This window comes from Pelodiscus sinensis, chromosome 9 (assembly GCF_052426305.1).
Source record: "Pelodiscus sinensis isolate ZL-2025 chromosome 9, ASM5242630v1, whole genome shotgun sequence".
In the NCBI taxonomy this organism is placed as follows: Eukaryota; Metazoa; Chordata; order Testudines; family Trionychidae; genus Pelodiscus; species Pelodiscus sinensis.
Window position 1 is genome coordinate 40,904,826 of NC_143060.1, and position 26,366 is coordinate 40,931,191.

The 26,366-nt window shown below is 49.9% G+C and overlaps 1 protein-coding gene across 1 annotated transcript in view; it reads left to right on the forward strand.

Annotated features, from left to right (window-relative positions):
• Nucleotides 1–8,080: 8,080 nt before the first annotated feature.
• Nucleotides 8,081–26,366, forward strand: part of LOC102446348 (ferric reductase 1-like) — a 49,758-nt gene continuing 31,472 nt past the window's right edge. The window contains exons 1-5 of the mRNA XM_089780543.1: nucleotides 8,081–8,799; nucleotides 13,092–13,290; nucleotides 14,297–14,433; nucleotides 21,855–21,946; nucleotides 23,533–23,617. Of these exons, the coding sequence (XP_089636669.1) occupies nucleotides 13,092–13,290; nucleotides 14,297–14,433; nucleotides 21,855–21,946; nucleotides 23,533–23,617 (513 nt within the window). The 5' untranslated portion in view covers nucleotides 8,081–8,799. The remainder of the gene's footprint in view (nucleotides 8,800–13,091; nucleotides 13,291–14,296; nucleotides 14,434–21,854; nucleotides 21,947–23,532; nucleotides 23,618–26,366) is intronic.

Below are 26,366 nucleotides of genomic sequence, written 5' to 3' on the forward strand. Positions count from 1 at the left end.
GCTTTGTTTTTCTTTCTCGCTGTAGATCATCAACAGTAAGTTTTAAATCTTAGGTTTTTACTGGAAAATCTCATACAATTGGTTTTTGCAAATCATGAAATCTTCTTAGCAGAAATGAACTGCTTATTCCCATTGTTTAAACTGAAGATAAAAAGTATCGTTCTGTAGTTCACACATGGTAGTATAAAATAGCTAGCTAATTTTGACCATGACACCTATGTACTCAACTGCTTTGTCTGAATCCAGATACTTTAAATTGAAACAACACTATTACAAATTACCAAAAATCAGAGGGTCACAGTCTATAACACAGGGTGATGCTATACAGTCCACCATGTAATTTTTGCTCTGTGAAGTCTCAAGTGGTAGATGAAGATGTTGAACTTCAGTTCTTTTGCCAGGGAAGAAATTACTTAGGCATGAGCTTTTGACCATTAAAATGAGGTGTAGTTATTGTGTGGCTGGTTGAAATGACCACTCTGCACCCTTAAGAGGAAGAGCGGCTGGCTGGCTGGGTCAATGAAAGGAACAGTGCTTTATGGTGGGAGAGATGAAAAGTGATGCAAAAGTGGTCACTGCTTCATGCCCTAGGAATGCTGAGTGTAAAAGAGGGAAACCTGTACCTGAAGCCTACCTTTCACATGCAGCAAGCTGAAGCAGGAGGCAACACAGCACATCTCAGCCATGTGGCTCTACATAAAAGCAAAAGTCATCCCCCTTCCCCTAGCTGGGGTAGGGTAAAGCAGGCACTGCACAGTAGCACTACACCATGAAGTAGGATATAGCTGGTTAGGCAACCTGTCAGGACCAAGTGTGAGGGCATGAAGGGTCACATACCCTCCAAAGGTGGAAGGTAAGGGGCCAGCGAGCAGAGCTCAGTTTGCCAGTCACCTGGACCACATTTTGGGGGCTCCTATTCAGAAGGTTTAATTGTGGTTATCTGGCTAATTTGTAATTGATATAAATTGTATTGACTAAACTGCCCAATTGTTAAGGACTGCGCTGCAGAGAGTAGCCCCAGGAGCCAGCTCAAGCTGGGACTGAGCAGTCCTGGCTCATGCTGGATCCAGAAGCTACCCGTGCTGCAGCTGTATATTTTAAATATAGTAAGAGTTGCTGGGTTCTTACTACATTTAAAATGCAGAGGCTCAGTGTCCCAGACCCGGACCCAGACTTGTCCACCACAACCGGGTTGCTGTGGGCTGATAATCAGAGCAGCTTCTGGTCACCATAGCCGGGGTTGGCCATGGACAGGAGCTGTTGCCTCTTAGTGCTGCCTGCCCCCCTGATGCCTCTTTGACTCCTGTTTTAACTGCCTCTCATAGAGGCGGCAAGGGGTGAAGGGGAACAGAGTAGTCAATATTCCTGTCGACTACTTGCTAATATTCCTAGGCCCTTTAAGGGGCAGGCACCAGAGAGAACCTGGCAGTAGCAGTAGGGGTTAACCTCCACTCCCACATTTATCAGTGACTGCAGGAAGCAAACTGACATGGCCTCCTCCTGCTTTGCTTCCATAGCTGCATCATTCCACTTCCTGCTGCCCCTGAGCACAGGCAATGGTTCTGCCCAATCCCCCAAGCTGGCAGCCTGGTGCAGGTTGCTGGGTGCCCCTGCATTCACCAGCAACAGAAACCAGAGCAGTGCAGCTAGGAGCCAGAGTAGCAGAGCAGACTTGGGCTTGTGTTGCTCCGCTTCTGCCACCAGTGAATGGGGGTAAGCTCCCCAGCTCTGCTTCCAGTGTCAGCCCTTCCCTCCTGCTACTAATCCTCTGGGTTGCATCAAGTAGGGGAAAGGGGTCTTGGGGAAGGGATGGAATGGTGGCAGGGCAGGGCAGAGCAGAGCAGGGGTGGGAAGAGGCCACAACAGTAAGGAAAAAGCATTTGGGTAAATCAGGTGTCACCCACAGGTTGGAAAGAGCTCCATTTCCAGTTCAGCTTGAAAAGTTAGTGGCTCAATTAGAAGTGCCTTAATGAAGGGGAGAGGGGAGACAACACTTCTGTGGATTTAGAATTCTGTCTAGGGGATTATAAAAATACACAGTCAAACAAACACTGAGTCACAGGTGTGGTACAGTATGTGCTGGTATATAAAACTTATTAAAGGTCAGAGGTGTGGTTGGGCTTTCTGGTTTAAACAAACAAAAAAAATCCCCAGGAATGAATTGAGAGCAGGATTAGCAGGTCCTTTCCCACAATGGCCTACACCTAACTTGCAGGTTTATTGCCTAGGGCTTGGTCCTCAGGCTCCAAGGCAGTATCCCATTACTTTATTATCTTTCCTGGGTTTACACTGGCATAGCAGATGCCCTGCCTCACTTTTACATAACAGGTTTCCGAAGCTGGCAACAAGAGCTGGTAAAGAACCTGAGTGACTTCCACTACAGGTTGAATCTTTCTAGTCCGGCACCCTCAGGACCTGACCGGTGCCAAACCAGAGAATGTTCTGAATCACAGGATGTCAGCATGGAGAGCCCTTGTCTTTTGGATGGCAGTGCTATGGGACAAGCCTTAACAAATTCATGCCATTACAGGTGCATGGAATTATAGGTAATCTATTTACTGGTCTGTCTCAACAGTCTTGGAATCATCTCATTCCTGTTAGACTTCTCAGTGGGCTAAGTGGCTATGCATATCTACACAGTAGTCTTAAAGGTTGCTGGCAGAATGGTTGTATTCCACTGGCCCCATCCAGAAGTCAGGTGGGCAGATCATCTCAGGAATTCAAATAGCCTTGCCCGGAAAAAGCATTCTTAAGCAATTTTGTACTTTCAGGATCAGTGAGCTAATTCATGGGTTATGTAGGGACACTGTTGAAGGGGAGCTTGGAACTGTGTAATGTATACCAAGAGGCGCAAGCAGGAATACTAAATGGGATTATGAACAACAGTCAAGGAGACTGAGTTGCATTTATCTTGCAGAAAGGCTGTGAGCTTGTTGCTGCTCTATGGCATTTGGTTCTCAGTCATTCACAGACAGGGGCTACAGCAGCTGCGTACAGAGGTACAGGCAATTCTGACAATTGGGTGTTGGCATTCGGAAGCATCCAATATATGTGCAACCTCAGGTGCTCAGTTACCAATAATGTGATAGTGTTTCGTTCCACACAGTGGCAGGCCATCTATGGATGCATTGGTGTGGATCTGTGGGTCCAGGATTGTTTGTCTTATGCATGTCTTATGGCCTTATAGGTTGTCAAATGGGGTCCAGTGGTGGGGCAAGTCTGCATTGGCAAAGGAGGAGGATTTGGTCATGCCACTGCTCATGATGAGAGGGGCCTGTTAGCAGTCACCCACAGTGTGGGACAAATATTGGAGAACTCTGACTGGGAAATGTGCACAAGAGTTCAGTGCAGTTACTGCCCAGAACCAGAAAAGGGGTGTGGGGTTTGGAGAGGGCTAATTCTGATCTGTGTTGTCAGACATTCATTCACACAGGGGTCTGGCCAGAAAAAGTGGATCATCACCAAGGTGGACAAAGCTCAACAGAGTCTAGTGGGAAGTGGTCAAACCCCTTGTGGTCATAAAAGGCTCTGCAATTTGGGCATCCTAAGGCACCAAATTATTCAGGGAGGATGGGGTTCCCCTGTAAAGCTTTACAGTCCACTTATTTTGGACAACATAAAATGGGGTAGTAAGAGATGTCTGAGACCCTGACTGGATTTGAGGGGAAGCAGCCAAGCTAATGGCTGTGCTTCTTTGTGGTGAGTGCTTAGTGCAAATACTCCATAGGAAAGGCAAGGGCCTTTTGCACAAAAAGAAGCAGTGCTGCTGCCTCCATTTTGCTCAAAAACCCCATTTTGTGCAAGATCCTTATGCCTTTCTGGGGTTTTTGCACAAAATGGAGGCGGCTACAGTGCTTCTATTTGTGCAAAAACCCCTTGTGCAAAAAGAAATGGCAGAAAATATGCTAATGATATTGCAACTTATGCTAATTAGTCCCTCATTAGCATATTTTCTGCCACAATAACTTGCAGTGTAGACAAAGCCTAACACAGCTACCCCTCTGAGACTTTATACTCATTTAAAGTCACATAATGTTCCATTATAATATTGTCTGGCTTCCCCTGCCCACCTGCTCAGCTTTCCAGATGTGCTTTCTTATGTGCTGATATTTTCAGGTAACATTTATTAATGCATTCACTACAGACTCTCGGTATATCTGGAAATAGTGTTTCATAAATAATATCACTTTGCAGTTGAACAGAGGATACATGCAAGGAAAAACTTAATGTAAGAACAGGATCACTTATGAATGGATGATTGGAATCTTGAAAGTTTTTGGTGCTGCAAAAGCATTTTACTTAAGGCCCCCCCTTTCCCTCATCCTATAAAAAAGAGCAAGGAAAATTACTCAAAAAACCCTATGAGGCCTTAATATATTCCCAGACTCCCTATAGTGAGTTATTTTCTTGTAGTTGGCACTACATGTGGTGATATTAATCTTAGATTTTGATAGAAATGCTACTTATAAAACATGCCCCAAAAATCCGTGTTTAAGCTGATGAAATACCTCTGCAAATTCAATTTGATGAGCTTTAACTGTAATAGGGACATCACACAATTTACTTAGAGTGCTCAGAAATTTCTGATTGTTTTAGTCAAGTTTTCAAAATTTTGACATTATTGATAATTATGTTACTTGGTCTACTTAGCCCTTTTTCAATTGACAATACATCCCTCATTTCAGCTGGGGAATGTTCAGTTGGATCGGCAGGGAAAAGACCTGCTCTGAAGAGGCTGTTGGAAGAGAGAGGGGAGAGCTGATTCTCTCATGCCCCAGTCTTGTATATTATACCCTCAGGGGGGACAGCTGCCATTTTGTTATGGTTGTTGCCACTTTCCCTGTACAATAGAGGTATAGTTTGAGCTGTTTCATTAAAATGCTGCAGGTTTGACCAATCACTAGTGTTCAGAATAGCTGTACTGCCAAAGATCCTTAGTGTAGATTCTGCTTGTACCACCAGCAGGAACTGTTTAACTAGATCAGTGAAACCACTATTAGCCATACCAGAGAAAAGATTCCTGCTGCTATAATCTGTGCCACATTCCTATCTGAGTTAGGAGTGTGATTTTTCCCTTCTACTACCTCTCCACTGACAGCACTGCTACCAAAACTTTGTAGTGTTGACCTGGACTCAGGGTTGGGCTCAATCTTTGGGGTTAGGCTGAAAGGGCCAACCTAGAAGACTGGTTATTTGACATGCAGAGTGTTTTAATATCACGTACTCTGGATAGTTTTGACTGATATAGAGCCTGCCTCAATATCTCTTTTGGCATTTTATTGTGACTCTTCTACCTCATTATGAATTTATAAATGTGTTTTGTTTTCAGCCCTTTCTAACTGTACTGAAGCAACCATTTTAAGCCAACTGAATTTGCCCTTCTAATGTATAAATTGTCATTAGCAGAGAAAGTAAAAATTGGAATTGCTGTTCCACTGAAAATTTCAGAAATAATATTTCCAAATTGGAATAAAATCTCAAAAATAGTTTTGTAAAAGGCAGAAACACTGTTTTAGCCTTTCTGTAACTTTTCTAGATCTCTCTATATTACCCCAGACTCTCAGCTGACGCACAGGGCAACTTGCCTAGTTCTCATCAGCTTTTCAGAAAATTGTCATACTCTAGTGCAGGGGTCCCCAACACGGTGCCCGTGGGTGCCACAGTGCCCGCCGGGGTATTTATGTGTGCCCGCACTGATATTTTAAAACAGTGGTCTCCCAAGTGAGGTGCGCGAAACTATCGGAGGGAGCCACTGGTTCGCAAGACATCTGAGGGAGCGCATGTGCGGCAAAGACGCTGCGCATGTGCTCCCTCAGATGTCTTGCGAACCGGGTGTCTCCCCTCTCAGCTGTTGCATGGCGGCATGCGCTCCCTCCAATCATCTCATGCACCCCCTCTGCGCAACAGCTGAGAGGGGAGATGTCAGGTTCGCAAGACCTCTGAGGGAGCGCATGCGTGGCGTGTTCAAATGCCCATGCAACAGCTGAGAGGGGAGATGCCCGACGTGCCTTGACGTCACGGCCTGGGACTTTAAATTTTAAAACCGCATGGCCCAGCTCCACGGAAGCAGTTGGGGTCACGGAAGCAGTTGGGGCCGGGCCCAATGACAGACTCAAACTGGAAGGCACAAGGTGGGGGTGTGGGAAAAATAGGGGGAAGAAGTGGAAGGGGGAGGGGGGCAGGTTAGGAGAAGAAAGAGGAAGGGACAGCGTGGGACAGCTTGGAGGAGAGACAAATGCCAGGGGGCCAAGTGGAGACAATGAAGAAAAGGGCAGGAGGGGAGGTGTCAGTGGGAGAGGGGCAGGGTGATGCTGGGAGAGGAGAGGGTAAGGGCATTGGGGGCTAGAGGGGAGAGGAGGTGGTGCTAGGAGAAGGCTTGAAAGAAGGGGTGGGCATGAGAAAGGTGGGGATGGAGCAAGGCATGTGTGAGGGCACAGAGGGGCAGGAGGGAATGGGGCAGAGAGTGGTGAGGGGGTGTGCCCCAGGGAAAAAGAGGGCAAAGGGAGCAGGGGCAGTCAGGGAAGGGGGAGGCACCAGGAGGGTGTAGGGCTAAGGGAAGGTGCAGGTGCCAGGGGATTCTGATGGTGAAGCAGAAGGGCAGACACCTACAGGGGAGGACTAGCACCAGAGGAGAGAGGCAGGGCAGGTGTGTAAAGGGAGGTGTTAGGAGAGGGGGTAGCTCACATGATCAGAGTGGGGCTACTGGAGGAGTGGGCACGGGGGGGGGGGGGGAGAAGGGCTGGTTGAGGTAACAATGCAAAGTAACAATACAAAGCATATTTTTAATTAACCATAACTGGCTATCTATGTTAAAGTAAGAATAATAAATATATTTGGACCAGCAGTTCAACAATGTTTTACTTCTTTAAAATAAATGAGATGAAAACTGTTTGATATTTATTTTGTAAAAACTCTTAAATTTTTCTTACAGGTAGATAAAAAAGAGCAAATTCACATGGTAAGGTGAAAGAGTAATTGCCAAATAATTTAATTAATACCTTTTACATGTAAAATTACCTTTTTATTTTATGGAATATTAAATATGATGTTTTTCATATTATTTAATGTACAAATACAAAATAAGCCTTGACAAATTGTTGGCGCCTGCCACACTCTTCTGAAAACATGAATGTGCTATTGGCCACAAAAAGGTTGGGGACCACTGAGTCTAGTGGAATGTTTCTAACCTTTTGAATACCTTCTATTAGAAAACTGTCTATCCAGCTCCTGTCATCCAGTTATTGTAGGCTACATGGTGACTAGCAGTAGCACTCCTAAACTTTTTGTAAGCTTCTAGCAATTGAAAAAATATGACTGAAAATTCTGGCATAGTTCTTAAATAGCTCCTATTAGGGATGTAAGAGTTTAACCAGTTAACCAATAAGCATCTTATTGGTTCCAGTTAATGGTTAAAGTTCTGGGAGTCGCTAGGAGCCCACAGAAACAGCAGCATTTAACTGTGTAACCAATTGAATTGTAATTGATTACACGGGCAGTAATTTGTAACAGTTTTCACATCCCTAGCTCCTAATCAACTATTCTATTTCAAAGTGTTTACCTATTATCAGGAGCTTTCTTGGGTAAAACCCACTTCATCAGATGAATTGGAGTAGAAATAAGCGAAACCAATATATATATATATATATATAAACCAAGCAGAAGTACCTGTTAATTGTAGGACCTTTCTTAATGAGGCTAATTAAGTGGGATGGATTAGGGATGTTAAAATTAGATCCATCAACTAATCAAATAGTGGATGGAATTTCCATCCACTATTCAATGAGCTGATAAGGGCGCTTCCACTTAGAAACGCTGCAAGAGCCTGCTGGGCTGTTGCTACATTTCAAAGGTGGAAGTGCCACAGCTGTGTTCTGCTTTTGAAATAAATGTACAAGAGCCCCAGTAGGGGACCTGGTGCATTTCAAAGACTGAAACAGCGCCTAGGGCCAGGGAGGGACTCTGACTCCCCACTCTTGTACATTTCAAAGTCTGAAACCCATCCCTGCCCCCTCCCACAGAGCTGGAGCTGGGGAGAACAGGCTTTTAAGCCAGCTCTCCCCCAGCACCACCTCCTCTTCTCACCCTCTCCTGCCTGTTTCAGATAGAGGCAGAAAGGGGGGGAAGCAACTAGTTTAGTAGTGTGTTGATTATCTGATAAGCTTTTTCTTATCAGATAGTCCACTAGTCATGTATAGCTTTTGATGTGGATATGCAGATGCTAAAGGCAGGGGAAATACTGCACTAGTACCCAGGGTCCCCTCCTGTCCCTTCTTGCATCCAAGGCCTGGTTGCCTGGCAGAGAGGGAAGAGTCTTGCCCTCTGGCTGGAGGAGCAGGCCCTGTGCTTTGCCCTGCCAGCTCGTATCCTTGGGCACGGGGCGCCCGCAAGGGGCAGCCCTGCAGTGCAGGAGGGTTGTGTCCCGCGATGGGGGTAGAGTGCTGTGCTGTGCTCCCCCTCCCCACCCCTCTCTGCTTCCCACCAAAGCTTTGCCCGCCCCCACGGGGCCCGGGTCCGCATTTGCCCCTTCGGGAGGGGAGGGGGGGAGCTGGTTTCGGCTGGTGGGCAGGTGCCAGCCCCACGCCGGCAGGTGCCTGGTCCCTACCGCGAGGCCGGGCAGCGCCTCCCTAGCGACTCCGCCGGCTCAGGCCACGCCTGTCCCCCGCGGAGCTATCGCCGCCCTCCTGGGGCCCCGGGTCTGTTCTCCCAGACGGGCGGTGCCGCAACTCGCGGCAACCGAGGAGACGAGGCCGGGAGCAACAGCTGCCTGCGGGGCCAGGACAGCGCTGGGGCAGCGCGAAGGTCAGCGCCGTGGGGGCTGCTGAGGAGCCGGCGGGGCGGGGCGGGCCGGGGCGGTGTCCATCCCCCTCCGCTGTGCTATGGGGGGGGGGGGGGGGCTGACGAGCTGCGGGTCGGGCTGGGCTCTGAGCGCGCCTTGGCGGGAGGCAGGGGCCGCCCCTCGCGGCAATGAGCCTGGGCTGCGTGTCGGGTCCGCAGCCCGCCCTGCTCAAACCTGGAGGCTGGGGCGCTGGGTTCGCTCCCTTCGCTCGTCTGGGGATGCCGGTGGCTTTTCGCTCTGCCGCGGGAGTCCGTGCGGGGTGGCTCTGGGAAGGGGAGGCCAGGGGCCCCTGGCCCTTCGGCGGCACGGGGGTAGGACCCGGCCCTCGCTGCGTCAGGCCTGCCTCCCCGAGGGACAACCGAGGGGGTGGCGGGGGTGGTTGAGTCTCCAGAAGTTTGTAGCAAAGTGCAGTTGTGTGCATCAGAAATCAAGAGTGACAATTCTTCTCAATGCATCACAGTCTCCTTACTGTACTATGCGTGTCTGTCTGTCTGTCCATGTGGGAGTCCCTTTGTTCAAGAACTGCTCTTACATGATAAGGGTGAGGGCCACCAAATTTGGTATCCAGTTTCCTCATACCATTACTTAAAGCAAGTCCAGGTTTGATTGTGCTAGGACAATGTGATGTGCCTGAAATTCAATTGTTTCTCTCAAAATGGAAAGGAAGGGGGTCTGGCAGGAGGAACAGTTATACTGCAGAATGTCCAAAGGGGGCAACAAGGGGCTAGAGATGGGGGCCAATACACCTATAACCCCATTGGACCAGCAGGGGGCAGGGGTGGAGAAAGGGACAGCTATCTACTATATATTTCAGTGAGTTTGTGTGTCTGTCTGTCCCTGAGCCAAGGGACATGCACCCCTACCCTGGCTGTGCTTGCTGTAGTGGCCAGGGACAGATGCTTCTCACCTGGCCACAAGCTGCTGAGGTGAGAGAGGGCCGGGGTTGTCCTCTCTCCCTGGGGCAGTCTGCATACTGAACCCCACATCCCCAGCCCCACCCCAGTAACTTCTATATTGTTTACTTTAGTAACCAAGATTTCACACACAAGACAAGTTTGAGTGTGCAACAGAACAAGCAAGCAGGCTTACTGATAGAAAATTGGAAAATAGCTATATGAGAGCAATAGTCAGAGGGGAAAACTTGGCTCCTGAACTGTTGGTGAATTGACTCTAAGAGCTGTTTTGATGCTGCCTCTCTGTGAGTCACTTTGCAGTTTTGCAAACTCATGCAGGCGTGAGTGGTGGGTGAACCACTGGCTTGGGGAGACAAGCCCCAGTCGGGGTCCTTGTGCTCAAGTGTTACCAGATTTGCCCCTTACTCTGGAGTATGCTCATTTATTAGGGTTACTCTAATGGGGGAAGAGGAAATTAATTTTTCTATCATTGTGCTGCTTGTGTTACTTGTGCTCTCGTATGAAGCTTTATTTCTCCTTTCTGCCAATTCCCTCCCAATGGAGCTCTCCTGCAGGAACTATGTTCCCCAGAACTGGGTTCTTCCCACCCTACAATCAGATGAACACACAAACACTCACATCCACTAGCAGACCATGTTTGAGAGGACAGATTAATCAGCACTCACAAGATGACTCCTTATATGTTCCTGGTCTCAGTAGGCTTGGTTGCACAGCAATGCCACGCTGTGACCTTCATGTGTCCTTGTACTTAATGGGCTGCGTTAAACTGCACTTTAAGATGCCACCCTCATATGCCCCCAAGTTCAGTACCTCCCTCTCCCCACTTTCACACCACAACCATTCTGCTAGTAACCTACTTGATGAGCGAACCCCCCAGGATTTTTGGGTGCTACAGGGATCTTTAGCTTACAAGCAAAATTGTTGCAAAGTGAATGGGGAAGCCAAAACGCTCCTGAGGGAGAGCAGGAGACACAGAGAGAGAGAGAGAGGAAAAGAGAGAAAAGCAACCAGCTTAACAATGAAAGTTATTTATGTCTAGGTAGTAACCATACATAGGGAGCCAAACAAGACAACAGTTACAATATTACATATAACAAATCTGATTACAAATGTTAGGTCTAGCAAACCATAACTGATCACATGAGGCAGTGTAAGGGGCTATACCTGCAGAGAGGCAAGAGCTAGGGTGGGTGAAGAGATCTCACCCCTCCATGAAGCTTGCACTGATTGGGATTCCTAGATGGCGATGGTGGCCAAGGGTCCAGAGTGCTGGAGACAGGCAAAGCAGAGCAGAGCCCCCACCAGAATCAGTCAGGAGAAGATGAAGTCCCAATGGAAGTGATTTAGACTTTAGATTCAGGCATCAAAACTTTACTTGAGCAGAGGTAAGAGTTTTTGTAGGGACAGAGCAATGGTTCAAGGAGAACACTGGATTTGTTTAAGGGTAAACAGATAGCTCAAGGAAGTATTCAAAAGTTGTTGTGTTTAGGCTAGAAAATCAAAAGTGATCATTCCTAGCTATGGGTTGTGTTCCGTGAGAGAACTCATAATGCAATAAGGCAATTTCAGTATTTTGGATATCAATAGAGGATCTTGCATATTCAAAAGCTTCAGAGGATAGCCAAGTTAGTCTGTAACTGGGAAAACTTAAAAAACAATGAATAGTCTAGCAGCATCTTAAAGACTAACAAAACATATAGTTGGTATCATGAGCTTTTGTGGGTACAACCCACTTCTTATGAGTTGTACCCACAAAAGCTCATGATACCGACTACATGTTTTGTTAGTCTTTAAGATGATGCTAGACTTTTTATTGTTTTTTAATAGAGGATCTGTAACTAAAATTGGTCTGTTAATTACTGATTTGGGTGTGAGCAAGCATGGGTTTGTTAGCATCTGGGGCAGAGATTTCCCACCAGACAATGCTTTTCTATTTTCAGTATCCCATAGTTCAGTGTGGTTCTTGCTCTGGAAGTGCTGTTCTCCATTCTACATGCTAATGTAAATGTCTGTCACTTCTGGTTTGATGCAGATGAGGCTAGGGGTGTTTCCTTAAGACCCCTAGGGGTTGTCCAGAGGGGTTTCGGTGTGTCTTCCTTTACCTTTTCATTGCTTTATCTTTGGTTCAAGCAGATAAAGGTTTCCCAGGGCTAACAGTTGACCACCTCTTGGTTCCCCAAAACACAGAACTGGTGGGTAGCAAGACACACATACCCCGCTGATGGGGTGCTTGTGCTGAGCAAATATCCCCATCACACCCTTAGTTTGTTGTAGTGGTTCTGGTCTTCAATCCATTGCAGCAGCTGCATCAATCGTTGGATCCAGCAAACCAGCAGAATCAGACCAATTACTGGTATAATTTGGAAACCAGTGATCACCACAATGGAGTGAAGCATAATATTTAAAAGACCTGTTGCACTGGGGCTCCACCCAAACAAAGTCTCCCACCAGAAGTTATGGCCTGTGTTTTTAATTGTAACGGGTAGCCTAGAGATCTCCTGATTGTGGTGCTGAACCTCGAGTTTGCCTGTTTCTCCCATAATTCAGAGCTTCTGACACTCATTTTGTAAGGAGGCATGCATTAATATTCTCTTATTAGCAGTGAGATCCATTTCCAGTGTGATGGGGAAAATCTCATATAGCTCAGCGTAGGCTTTTAAATGTGGTACAGTCCATATAGGCACGGTAAACTTATTATCACATTTAACTAATTAAACATCTGGTAGTGTGTCTGCTCCTTTGGCTGGGCTCATTTAACTACGTGTGACCTTTTTCATTAAAACAGCTTCACTTAGGATTGCTTACAGAATGTTGGTTGGTTGGATTTTTTCTGTTGAATGCTTCTGGCCAAACTGAAGGACCAATTATAGTATTCAGTGGTTGTTTGAGAATATAGATAGAGACTGAAGAGTGTTACCAAGCCAACTGTGGAAATGAGTAATCTAGTTGGTGTAAAGGTCTTGCTTCAACAAATGTATATTATTATTATTATTTTATTTTGTTTTATTATTTTATTTATTCCTTTCTACAGTAATGATTTTAATCTTTTAAAAATATTGTCCTATATAAATCACATTTTGTGAGTTGGAAGTGTTTCCAGGTTTATCCTAACTAGGTATGATTAGAAATCTGAACTCTGCTAGGAGTGAACAATTGCTAATATTTTGTGGAGTTTTTTGCTTAATATGAAACTCTTAACCGCTTCCATTAAAAACAAGTGGACCCAATCCTACATGGCATGCACTTGCAAATTTCCTATGGATTGCAATGCAGCTATTGGTTTGCAAGTAGATTTTCATCAAGTACCTGTGTTTTTTAAATTGTTTGCTTCTCCTCTACAGATGGAAGACTGGGTTTGCTGTCTCTTTGGTTTTTGTGCGGTGTTTTCTCCAATTGTCCTTGGCTTTCCAAGTGGAAATATCAGTCCAGCTTGTGATTCAATGTTACCTGTCCACGATAACTCTGTTTCACAAACTACTTCAGCACCTTACAAGATCTCTATATCCAACACTTCATTTGACCCAGGAAATATGATCACAGGTAATTTAAAATTCTGAATAATTTGGAGTGTCTGGATGTGCTTTAAATGAATGTAAATTTTTTAAAGAAAAATCAAATCAATTTGTAAAGAGGCTCTTTATTTCAGATAATTATGACCATTTCAATTACAGTAATTCCTCATTTAACACTATAGTTATGTTTCAGAAAATGACCGTGTTGAGTGAAAACGTGTTATGTGGGGTCAATTTTCCCATTGAAAATAATGGAAAAGGTGGAGGTTGCGTTTCAAACAGTGGCGTCTGTTGGGACTAGGACATAAGGTTGGGGGAGAAAGGGGACTGGCTAACAGCAGGGAGGGGAGGTGTTTGGCTCTGGGGAAGGGAAGGGGAGGAGAAGGGAGGAAGATTGGGTTGGGAGTATGCCCCTGTGACGGGTCTGCTGGGACCTGCACTGCGTCCGGCGAGGGGGCGTCGCCGAGGAATGGCACTGCGAGCAGCGAATCCTCTGCTACTTTGCAGGGAGGCGGGGGAAGCCCCTTGCAGCCACCGGTGAACGGCTGGCTGGGGAAATAGTGTTATTCCGGGGATAGTCGTGAATTCAAAAAACGTTCCGTAAAAAAATCGTGCTATCGCGAAAACGTGTTAAGCAGGCACATGTTAAATGAGGAATTACTATACAGTACATTGTGCTATGCAAAACCAGAATACCACTGTAATTTACAATTTCTTATGCTCTCCCCCTCCCCATTCTGCAGTCTAGGAAAAGCAATGTGTCCTATTTTCTTGGTTTGGGGTTTAGATTTATTTAAAACATGCCTCTCATGGTTTTTAATGTAAAAGCACATAGCTCTCTCACTACCTTTATATATAGTTCTTTGTATCTGTAAATCTCAAAATTACAACCTTTCCATTGGACACGAGGGGGGGGGGGGACAGCGCACCTCCTGAGTGATACCGTGGGTCACCTCTGATGACATAAAAGTGGCTGACACTAGTAAATATTTTAATTGACTACTTGAAGTAACTGCCATATCTTTGTCCTTCAGTGACTCTACAAACAATTGACAATTCCAGTTTTGAGGGATTTTTACTGCAGGCCCGGGCAGTTAGAGGAAATAGTATTGTTGGTACTTTTCAGATCATAGACCCTAACACGCAAGGTCTTTTGTGTAACCAACTTGAGGTATGTGGTCACATTTTCAAGTAGTTTGTTGAACTTATAAGTTATTTTGCTTGCATTATGTGAAAGACATGATAAATATTGTCTTTTTGCATTACAGGCAGTCCCCGACTTACGCGGATCTGACTTATGTCGGATCCGCACTTACAAACTGGGCTTTTCTCGCCCCAGAGCTCACGGGCGGCGGGTCGCCACCGTGTCCTCCGGGGCGAGAAACGCTTCTCCCGGTCTCCCTGGTCTGCTGGGGGGGTCCAGCAGACCAGGGACACCTGAGCAAAGCCACCGCCTGGGAGCAAAGCCGCTCAGGCAGCGGGACCCCCGGGCTCCCTCCAGCACCCCAGGGAGACAGGAGCAAAGCCGCACGGGCAGCAGGGTCCCTCCGCCTGTGCGGCTTTGCTCGGGTCTCCCTGGTCTGCTGGGGAGGGAGGGGGCGCAGCTAGTGCGCCTCCCCCCCTCCCAGCAGACCAGGCTTTTGTTGCGGGACACCTCGGGTAGAGCAGCTGGGGTGCTGCCGGGTTGGTCCTGTGGGAACCTACCGGGCAGCGCCCCAGCTGTTCTGTCCCAGGCTCCAGATTCAGCAGCTGTTGAAACTGATCAGGCTGATTCCAGGAAGCTGGGGCAGAGCAACTCTGCCTCCGGCTTCCTGTAGTCAGCCCCTGGTCAGTTTCGGTGGCAGCAGCTGAATCTGGAGCCAGTTCCGACTTACATACAAATTCAACTTAAGAACAAACCTATAGTCCCTATCTTGTACGTAACCCGGGGACTGCCTGTACATTGTTATACTAAATTTGATCTAGGGGCAGCTTCATGCTTTCTAAAAAGTGTGCAATTCTGAAAAAATACTTTAAAAATAAAAGATACATTCTAGTTTTTCTGTAGGTTAATGTCTGTGAGAGTAATGACAAATAGGACTGGTTGGAAAAGGTAACCGCTTTTGTGGAAAATGCTTTTTAATTGTTTTGAAACTATTTCAAAAATTTAAAATACAAATTTCAATTTTTGAACAGTAGAAAAGTTTCTGGGTGCAAGTGTTCCCCCATTTAGAGTTTTTGGTTCTCCTTCCCCCTATCTTGTTTCCCCGCTGAGAAGGAAAAAAAAGGGAATGGGGAAGAAAACAAACTAAAAGAAAAACTGATTGGAAGGGGAGGTTTGAAAAATGAAACTAAAGTAAAACATTATTTTATGTAAAACAAAACTTTTTTTCTTTTATCAAAACATTCTTTTGGAATTTGCCTTTGAAAACCCTTTTGTCGTCGTTGTTGAAAATAGGGGTGTGAAAGATTTAATGGTTCTGGTTAACTGTTAGCAGTGGAGCTGTTCCCTGCCTGCTGTGGCGGGGGCTACTCCAGCCCTGCAGGGCCTGCCATGGACAATGGCTGCTCCAGCCTTCCCTGTCTGCAATGAACCTGCGGGAGGTGCTCTAGCCCAGCCATGGAGGGTGGAGTGCTCCCTCCCTTTAATCAGTTAAACGGTTGTACATTATCAGTTAACCTATTAAATGAGATTTTATATCCATCATTGAAAATAATAGACAGAAAAAATGGAGTTTCAGGAGGTAGCCAAGTTAGTCAGAAAAAAACAACAAATGGTCTGTGTCACGGGGCGCAGCACAGACCGCCGCCCCCGCCCTGTTAGAAGTTAGGTTGTGCACGATGCACCGCTCGCTTCCGCGCCTCCTAGGCGGAGTGGGGGGTCCGGGCCCACCCTCACTCCGGACCCCGACCCAGGGCCCTGACACCGAGAGCGTGCCTCTCGGTGGTAGCAGGGGGGTTAGCACCCCAAACGCACCTCCTCCCGGGATCCACGACCCGCCCTGGGTCCCTCTCCACTCCGCCGGCCTGCCGCGCCAGCTATCCGGCCACCCCATTCGGAACCTCCCCCGCCGGGGCTCTTCCTGCAGAGTTCTTCCCCCCTGCTGCACTCTCTCTCTCCGCTCCCTCCACGCCATCCGTCCCCCTCGCGTCTTCCCCTGCCTCCTTTCTACTCTCCCCGGCTCTTCCGGGTCCCCTCCTCCCCCTCCGTCGTCGCGCCTGTGACGTCACCCGTCACGTCCCTGGGCGCACAGTGATGACGCCCCACGGCCTCCTCGCCCCCGCTTCTTAGGCCCGAGCGGCCTGCTGCGTCCCTCTCTCTCGGCGGCCCCGGATAACGCTAGTGAGTGGCGGGGCTGCTCTGCCCCGTCACACACCTCCCCCCTTCCTACAGTCTGTACGCCCCGCGGTTGCTCGTCACCCGGCAACCATGAGAGACAGTCCGCGTTCACGTTATCTTTACCAGGTCTGTGTTTAATGTCAAAACGGAACGGTTGCAAACTCAGGTACCACCGCATTATCCGCGCGTTGTTATCCTTCATGGTCTGCATCCATTTCAAAGGTGCGTGGTCCATCACCAGCGTGAAGGTATTGCCTGTAAGAAAGTAGCGTAAAGAGTCTATGGCCCATTTAATAGCCAGCGCTTCCTTCTCTATTACGGCATAGTTTCTTTCCCTGGGGAACAGCTTCCGGCTTAGGTAGGCCACGGGGTACTCCGCACCCTCCTCCTCCTGTGCGAGGACTGCCCCGAGCCCTACCTCGGAGGCGTCAGTCTGCAAAAGAAATGGCTTTTCGAAATCGGGAGGCCGTAGCACTGGACCCGACACCAGGCACTGGCGGAGTGTCTCAAACGCCCGCACCTCTTGGGGCGTCCACACCACCCTTTGGGGTTTCTCTTTCTTTGTCAGGTCTGTTAAAGGGGCTGCCAGGGAGGCAAAATGGTTTATAAACCGCCGGTAGTACCCCGCGAGGCCCAGAAACTGGCGTACTTGTCGCTTGGTGTGGGGCCGGGGATAGTCTCTAATGGCTTGTACTTTGTCTAGTAGCGGTTTTAGCCGTCCCCTCCCCACCGTATACCCGAGGTAGGATACTTCCCTTCTCCCGAACTGGCATTTCTTGGGGTTTGCTGTGAGCCCTGCCCGTTGGAGCGCCCGCAGGACGGCTCCCAGCTGCTGTAAATACTCCTCCCATGTCCTGCTAAAGACGACGATGTCGTCTATGTATGCCGTGGCGTAGTCACGGTGGTCTTCCAGGATCTCGTCCATCAGCCTCTGGAACGTGGCTGCCGCGCCGTGTAATCTGAACGGCATGGTGACGAATTGGAATAGTCCAAACGGGGTGGCGAACGCCGTCTGCTCTCTGGCTGTCGGCGCCAGGGGTATCTGCCAGTACCCCTTCGTGAGGTCAATCGTTGATAGATACTCCGCCCGCCCCAGGCGCTCCAGCAGCTCGTCCACCCTGGGCATGGGGTACGCATCAAACTTCGATACCGCGTTCAGTTTACGGAAGTCGATGCAGAACCGTATGGTCCCGTCCTTCTTCGGGACCAGTACGATGGGGCTCCGCCACTCACTCCGCGATTTCTCTACCACTCCCCACCGTAACATGTCCTGCAGCTCTTTCTGGACCGTGCCCCACAATTTCCGGGGGATGGGGCGTACCGGGTCTCTTATCCGTCTCCCCGGTTCCATCGTGATTTCGTGGTACGCCATGGTCGTCCTCCCAGGTCGGCTCGTCAAGCTGGCTGCCGCCTGTTGTAGTACCGCCCGGAGTTGTGCCTGTTGAACATGATTTAGTTCCATCCCCATGGGGCTGGCTGCCCATGTGACCTCTTCCTCGCCCCAGGGCCCGAACTCGATCTCAGTACTAAGGGCTTCCGGTGAGGGCTCCTCCCGGGGTACCCATCGTTTTAGCAAGTTAACGTGGTACACTTGGCTCTGACGGTGTCTACCCCCTACCTGGACTTCGTAGTCTACCTCCCCAATCCTCTTAGTCACCCGGTAGGGCCCCTGCCACTTGGCTAGCAATTTGGATTCCCCTGCCGGCAACAGTACCAACACCGGGTCGCCCGGGCTGAAGGCCCTTAGCCGTGTCCCTGCGTTGTAGTGGCGGGCCTGGGTTTCTTGGGCCTTTTTTAGGTTTTCTTGCGCCCACCTCCCTATAGTTCGCATGCGGTCCCGCAACTTAATTACGTATTGGACCACCCCCAGTGCGGTGGATGCCTGCTCTTCCCATCCCTCCCGCACCAAGTCTAGTATACCCCGCGGCCGTCGGCCATACAATAGTTCGAATGGGGAGAACCCTACCGAGGATTGCGGTACCTCTTGTATTGCAAAGAGCAGGGGCGGCAGCAGCTTATCCCAGTCTCTGGGGTCGTCTTGGACCAGCCTCCGCAACATTGCTTTCAGGGTTTTGTTGAAACGCTCCACCAACCCGTCCATCTGGGGGTGGTAGGCTGCGGTGCGGATCTTCTTTACCTGCAGCCATTTGTACAGCTCCTTCATTAGGCGCGATACCAGATTCGTTCCCTGGTCAGTCAGGATCTCTTTCGGGAGTCCGACGTGGGCGAACATTTTCACAAGCTCGTCGGTTATCGTGGCCGCGTTGGTCTTACGCAGGGGGACGGCTTCTGGGTAGCGGGTGGCGTAGTCGACCACCACCAGTATATATTGGTGCCCCCTCCGGGTCCACTCCAAGGGTCCCACGAGGTCCAGGCCTATCCTCTCAAAGGGCTCTGATACTAGCGGCATGGGCACTAGGGCTGCTCGGAGGACCCGGGCCTCCGCCGTCCGTTGGCACTGGGGGCATGATCTGCAAAAATTCTTGACGTCCTGGTATACCCCTGGCCAATAAAACCATTGGAGCACCCGTTGCTGGGTCTTCTCGGTGCCCAAGTGCCCGGCCCAGGGGTTGTCGTGGGCCATCTCCATCACCCGCCACCGGTATGCTTTCGGCACGATTAACTGGGTTTCCCCGCCTCCTGTCCCCGGGACCCGGTAAAGCCGGTCCCCTTGGATCTCGAAGTGGGGGCCCTGTTCGATTCGCTGTTCGGTCCCCTCGCTCTCCACCCGGGGCCCCAGCGCGTTCTCCCAGGCGTGTTGCAATGATGGGTCCTCTCGCTGCAAGGCGAGGAAGTCGCCCGTGTCGACCTCTAGGGCCGCCCGCGTCTTATCCCCGTTTAGCCCTTGCTGGGGCGCCGTCCCCTCGTCCTCCTCCTGGGTAGCCCATGCCTCTTATGTGCCCCTGCGGGCGGTAGGGCCCCGTTCGCCTAGGAGCCGTCGCAGACCGGGCCAATCCCTGCCTAATAACACGGGGTAGGGCAGTCGGGGCGTTACTGCAACTCGCAGCTCCCCGCCCTGGCTCCCGTCGTGTAACCTCACTCGGGTCGTCGGGTACGGCCGGGTGTCCCCGTGCACACACTTGATCCAAACCGGTGTCCCCGTGTGCCCCGCTCTCCCTAGCGCGTCTCTCCACACGAGCGTCTGCCCGCACCCCGAGTCCAACACGGCTTCCACTACCTCCCCGTTCAAGCGTACCTGCCTTATCATGCGGGCCCGGCTTACCTCCTGCCGTGGGCCTTTCCGGGGTCTGGGCTGGCCATAGGTGCAGTCCATCATGGGGCAATCCCGGCGGATGTGGCCTTCCTGGCCGCACTGGTAGCACGTCCGTTTCGGCTGGGCCCTCGGTGCATCCTCCACATTCCTTCCGGCGTCGGCCCAGGGTTCCCCTTTCCGTGGTCCTCGGTTCTGCGCCACACCGGGGCTAATCGTCACTCTGGCCCTTGGGCTGGGGGGCTTCCAGCTCTAGGCCCCGTGCTATCCCGCCCTTCCTTCCCTCTGGGGCTAGGGCCTCCCCGGCCCACCGGGTTGGTCCCCGTTCCTACCTTGCCGTGTCCTTCCGGCGTCTCGGCTGCCAAGAAGTGCTCCATGAGCGTCACGGCTTCTTCTAGGGTTCCGGGCAGGTGTCAGCGTACCCATTGTTGGCCCTCTGAGGGGAGTACTTGCAAGTACTGTTAGAGCACCACCAGGTCGGCCACCTGAGCCGCGGTCTTGGTGGAAGGTTCCAGCCACCGTAACCCGGCTTCCCGGATCCGCTGGGCGACCTCCGTGGCCGCTCCCCCGCTGCATACTTGGCCGCCTGAAACCTCTGCCTGTACGTCTCAGGGGAAATGCCCAGCTGGTCAAGGATCGCCTCCTTGACCTTGTAGTAACACAACGAGTCACGGTCGGACAAGCTCCGGTAGGCGAGCTGGGCTGGGCCGGATAGGTAGGAGGCGAGTATGGTAGCCTAGTGTTCCTGGGGCCAGCGGGCCGCTGAGGCCACCCGCTCAAAAGTTACCAGGAACTCCTCCGCGTCGTCCTCGGCCCCCAACTTGGTGACCCTGATGGGGAGTCGCGCCAGGCCCGCCGTGTCCTCTTCTCCTTCGTTGGTGGGTCCGATCAATCCCGTCCCATCCTTCAGCTCCCTCACCAGCTGCCTCTGTTGCTCTCTGAACTCGGAGGTTAGTTGACTCCGTCTGTTGCCTCTGGAGCTGGTGCTGGCTATCCACCAGCCATTCTACGATTTTGTCGGCATCCATGGTGCCGTTGCCTATTTGAGATGGCAGTAAAATAGAGTGGAAACAAAACCCACCACTCTCGCACCCTAAGTCACAGGGGCGCAGTCATACCCACATTCTCCACCACGTGTCACAGGGCGCAGCACAGACTGCCGCCCCCGCCCTGTTAGAAGTTAGGTTGTGCCCGATGCACCACTCGCTTCCGCGCCTCCTAGGCGGAGTGGGGGGTCCGGGCCCACCCTCACTCCGGACCCCGACCCAGGGCCCTGACACCGAGAGCGTGCCTCTCGGTGGTAGCAGGGGGATTAGCACCCCAAACGCACCTGCTCCCGGGATCCACGACCCGCCCTGGGTCCCTGTCCACTCCGCCGGCATGCTGCGCCGGCTATCCGGCCGCCCCGTTCGGGACCTCCCCCACCGGGGCTCTTCCTGCAGAGTTCTTCCCCCCTGCTGCACTCTCTCTCTCCGCTCCCTCCACGCCGTCCGTCCCCCTCGCATCTCTCCCTGCCTCCTTTCTACTCTCCCCGGCTCTTCCGGGTCCCCTCCTCCCCCTCCGTCGTCGCGCCTGTGACATCACCCGTCACGTCCCTGGGCGCACCGTGATGATGCCCCACGGCCTCCTCACCCCCGCTTCTTAGGCCCGAGCGGCCTGCCGCGTCCGTGCCCTCTCTCTCGGCGGCCCCGGGTAACGCTAGCGAGTGGCGGGGCTGCTCTGCCCCGTCACAGTCTGGTAGCACTTTATACACTAACAAAACATGTAGATGGTATCAGGAGCTTTTGTGAGCACAGCCCAATTCTTCAGATGACCGGAGTTATGAGTAAGGGATATGGAAATAAATATGAGAGGGGAAGAGAAAAGAAAGAGGAAGGGAGATGAGGGGTGGAGGAACAGGGCATCATTAAGTATGTGGAGAATGGGTACTTAAACCTAAGCAGATAAAGATTAAAGTCAATAGATAGATTGCTGAGACAGGAAGGATGTTTCGGGAAGCAGGAGCAGGGGGAAGTGCATTACTTTATTTCATTTGAGCATTTGCCTTCATTTTTAATTACAGAATTCTTCAGTGAGTCACACAAGTTCCAGCAGAAAACAATATGTAACAGCAGTTTGGGTAGCACCTTCAGGCACAGGAAATGTGCAATTTAGGTACATTTTTGATTCCTACTATACTAATATTTCTTAAATAAATTAATTTGAAGAAATAGGAAAATCTTCTGTTAGATTTTGCAAAAGGCTTACCCTTAGCAATTTTGTAACAATGGTAATTTGAGACTTTCTCATCCTTTTTTACTACTTTCTGGCCTTTACATTTCATTTCTAATACTTTTAAGATATGCTGGCAAGGGAGGTTTTGTTTTAAGATTTGTCTTATAACAAGTTACTGAACAATGTTTCCCCAAACAATGGCCACTCTTAAACTTTAATTCCACTTCCAGCTCTAAAGGTAAATGCATCTATCTATTCTAGTAGAATTCGTTGAGCATGTGGCAAGGGGAATCCAGTGGATACAGTGTACTTTAGATCTCCTGAAAATCTTTGGCAAGATCCTTCACCAAAGGCTCTTAAGCAAAGCAAGTTGTCATGGGATAAGAGGGAAAGTCCTCTCATGGCTTGATAAAAGACTGGAAACAAAGGGTAGGAATAAATGGTCAGTTTTCAGCATGGAGAGAGGTAGCTAGTGGTGTCCCCTTGGGATCTAAACTGGGACCAATCCTATTGAACATATTCATAAATGATCTGGAGAAAGGGGTAAACAGCAGGGTGGCAAAATTTGCAGATGATACAAAACTGCTCAAGAAAGTTAAATCCAAAGCAGACTGTAAAGAGCTTCAAAGGGATCTTACAGAACTAGGTGACAGGCAACAAAATGGCAAATGAATTTCAGTGTTGATAAATTCAAAGTAATGCACTTGGAAACAAGTATAAAATAATGGAAACTAAAGTAGCTGGTACCACTCAAGAGAGATATCTTGGAGTCATTGTGGATAGGTCTCTGAAAATGTGCAGCAACACAATGTGCAACACAATGTGCAGCAACAAAAAAGTAAACAGAATGCTAGGAATCATTGAGAAAGGGTTAGAGAATAAGACAGAGAATATCTTATTGCCCACATCTTGAATACTGTGTACTGACCCCTAGTTCTTTTATTATACAAACAAGTAAATAATCTTTCCTTATTCACTTTTTCCACATTAGTCATGGGTCACCAAATGAAATTAATTATTAGTAGGTTTAAGACAAACAAAAGGAAGTGCTTCTTCACACAAAGCACAGCCAACCTGTGGAACTCCTTGCCAGAGGATGTTGTGAATTTCAGTTCTTTAACAAGTCCTTTTTCTCTTCAAAAAAGGATTATTAGATAAATTCATGGAGGCTAGGTCCATCAATGGCTATTAGCCAGGATCGGCAGGAATGGTGTCTCTAGCCTCTGTTTTGTCAGAAGATGGGAATGGGCAACAGGGGCTGGATGACTTGATGGTTATCTGTTCTGTTCATTCCCTCTGGGGCACCTGACAGTGGCCACTGCCAGAAGACAGGATACTGGCCTAGAAGGACCTTTGGTCTGACCCAGTATAGCCATTCTTATTTTCTTATGTTAAAAAGTCAGACATTTTGCCGGTAGTAATAAATCCATGCATAAATCTAGAAACATTACTGGTGATTTATCAGAACATTTCCCAAATAATGCTTCAAAATGATATGTGTGGTGTTTGTTTGGTTTCGTTCCCAGAGCAACTGTTGTTCAGCATTTCAAAGTTTTCTGGACTGATGTCAGAAGTCAAACTCTTTTGTCTTCCAGTTCACCCACTAACTTAGTAAGTTTTTCATGTTATTATGAATGTGAATATATTGTTTGTTTCACAAACATGCATAACGGCGAGTCAAATGAATAAATTTGGGGTAATTTTCCCAGGAAATTTTTGCTCAGAGGTTTAATTAGAGCTAAACTCCTGCTAAGATGATGACTTCTAATAAAATAAACTAAATTTAAACTTGCTTTTAGTCCATTTTAAATACCTTTTGTGATAGTGATGATGGTTTTACTTAATGTTAAATGCAATGATAGAAGCTGCCTTTTGTGCAGAATCTACAATAGTCTATTTTAATTTGAGAAGCCAAGAAGGAGAATAGCAAAGATTCTATAGGTCAGAACTGAGGTGATTTGAGGGAGCTACAGAGGAAAAGATTGTATAGCCTCTGTCTGAACCAAAACTACCTCAAAATAACACAGTTACTTTCCACATACAGAAACCTTCTTCTCTGGACTCATGGCATTCTATCAGATTTATGTTACTGTGACTGTATGCTTGCCAAGCAGTGGTATTGATAGTGTGTCCAGGGAAAGTAACCTACAGGGTCTACTATTTAAACTGCTTAGTCCTCAATGCTGACTTGAAGACCCTTCACTCCATTTCTACCAATGTCATCAGTTCAATATGGAACTAGATTAGTGGTCTCACCTGTCTCTAATCTCTTTTAACACTCGTAGGCTGTGTCTACACTGGCTGCCTATTACGGAATAGGCATGCAAACGTAGCACTTTGGAAGAGGCAAATCCGTGGCGGATTTAAATATCCCCTGCAGCATTTGCATTTTCATGGCCGCCGCTTTTTTCCGGCTTGGCGATAAGCCGGAGAAAAGCGTCCAGACTGGCGCGATCCTCCGGAATAAAGCCCTATTCCTTGCAAGTAGGAATAAGAGATCCTCCGGAATAGGGCTTTATTCCGGAGGATCGCGTCAGTCTGGACGCTTTTCTCCGGCTTATCTCCAAGCCAGAAAAAAGCGGCGGCCATGAAAATGCAAATGCCGCGGGGGATATTTAAATCCGCCGCGGATTTGCCTCTTCCAAAGTGCTACATTTGCATGCCTATTCCGTAATAGGGGCCAATGTAGACGTAGCCAGAGAGTATTGTTGGCAGCAGGAGCACGTACACAGATATGCCCTTAGTCAGCAGCACACCACTCGCTGTCAGGATAGGGAGGTGAGTTGGAAAGCAGCACAGCTGCAGGGATTCTTTGGAGTCTCTGTGTGCTGTCACAAAGGAGCAGGGCCATCCCTAGGTGAACACGGGGCAACTCCCCCCACAACCAGTGCCCCAGACGCAGGGCCCAGGGCAACTTCCATGCTGCAGGCTCCGCCCCCTCCACCCTCAGCCTGCCTCTGTTCTATCCCTTCTCTGCCCTACTGTTCCACCCCTAATCCCTACCCAACTTCCATGCTGCAGGCTCCGCCCCCCCGCCCCCCCCCACCCCTAGCCTGCCTCTGTTCTATCCCTTCTCTGCCCTACTGTTCTACCCCTAATCCCTACCCTGGCTCCACCTGTGCCCACCCCAGCTCTGTTCCCTTGCACCCTCTTGCAAGCAGCACAGGATTACGGGGTGATTACGGGGCCAGGTATGGGGCAGCAACAGGGTCACCTGTCCCCCACACTCATCTTGGTACTGGGGAGCTGAAGCGGCCAGGCAGCCTGCTCCACCTCCCCTTCTGCTGCCCTCTGCTTCTCCACTGTGGTGGGAAGTATAATGCCCTAGGCCTGGGGTGCTCTACTTCCCAGAGCACAGCCAGCCAGGAAAGGGTGGTGTGGCATGATGCAGTGGAGCAGGCTTTTGGGTTGCTCCAGATCTCGCCACCATGGTTGAGGGGTGACCCCTGCTGCTGCCCCGCACCAAGCCCCATAATCCCCTGAGTTCCTCCCATTCAGCGACGGATAAAGGGCAGGGCGAGCGGAGTGGCTGCCCGGGCCCCGCACTTCAATAGGCCCCGCGCCAGTGGGGTCACTTTCTAGCTTTCGCCACTAGAGGGTGCCACTGCTCCGTGCCTCACAGGGAAGCCACGAGATCCTGGGAGCAGGTGGGACTCGGGCAGGGAGATGTTCGCGTGTGGGCAGCGCTCTCAGGGCCCTGTCCCACAGAGCATCCCCCCCAGCATCTGCAGTTCTGTCTAGAGCAGCCCGGCTGGCCCGCAGGCGCTCTGGGGGGGTCTCTGCTGGCGGGTGGGTACCATGAGGTGCCTTTTCCCAGCTCCGCAGACTCAGACACGAGACCAGCTCCTTGAAAGAGTAAAAAAGAATAAAGTGGCAGCTTCTGCAGCCTGGCCCTGGAGGTGACTCTCCTGAGAGGCGCAGGATCCGGCAACGCGGCGCTGTGCCTGGCCCCGCCCCACCCCAAATCTCCTGGCCCCCAGCTACTGCCCGATCCTGCAGCCAGAGTCCTTTTCCCCAGCATGCGAAGAGGTGGTCTCGGTGTGGGGGAGCCTCGTGAGCCCCACACTAGCTGGTCCATGCCTACGTGGGGTCTGCGCATCGGGGGCTGTTCCCTTCCTGGCAGTAGAGCAGCTGGAGCAGTCGGGCACCAAAGGCCCACACAGCTGCCTTGGTGTGGACGCAAGGCGACTGAGCCAGCTGGTTGCCCCCAGCCCCAGCCAGGAGGGACCCAGCCCACAAGCTGCGCAGCATCAGGCTGGCAGAGCGCTCTGCTCGGGCCACTCCCGTGGGGGGCGACAGTGGAAGGCGCGTTTGCTGTGTCCGAGCTCCCTTTCTCAGAAGGGCCAGTTTGGGCAGCCTC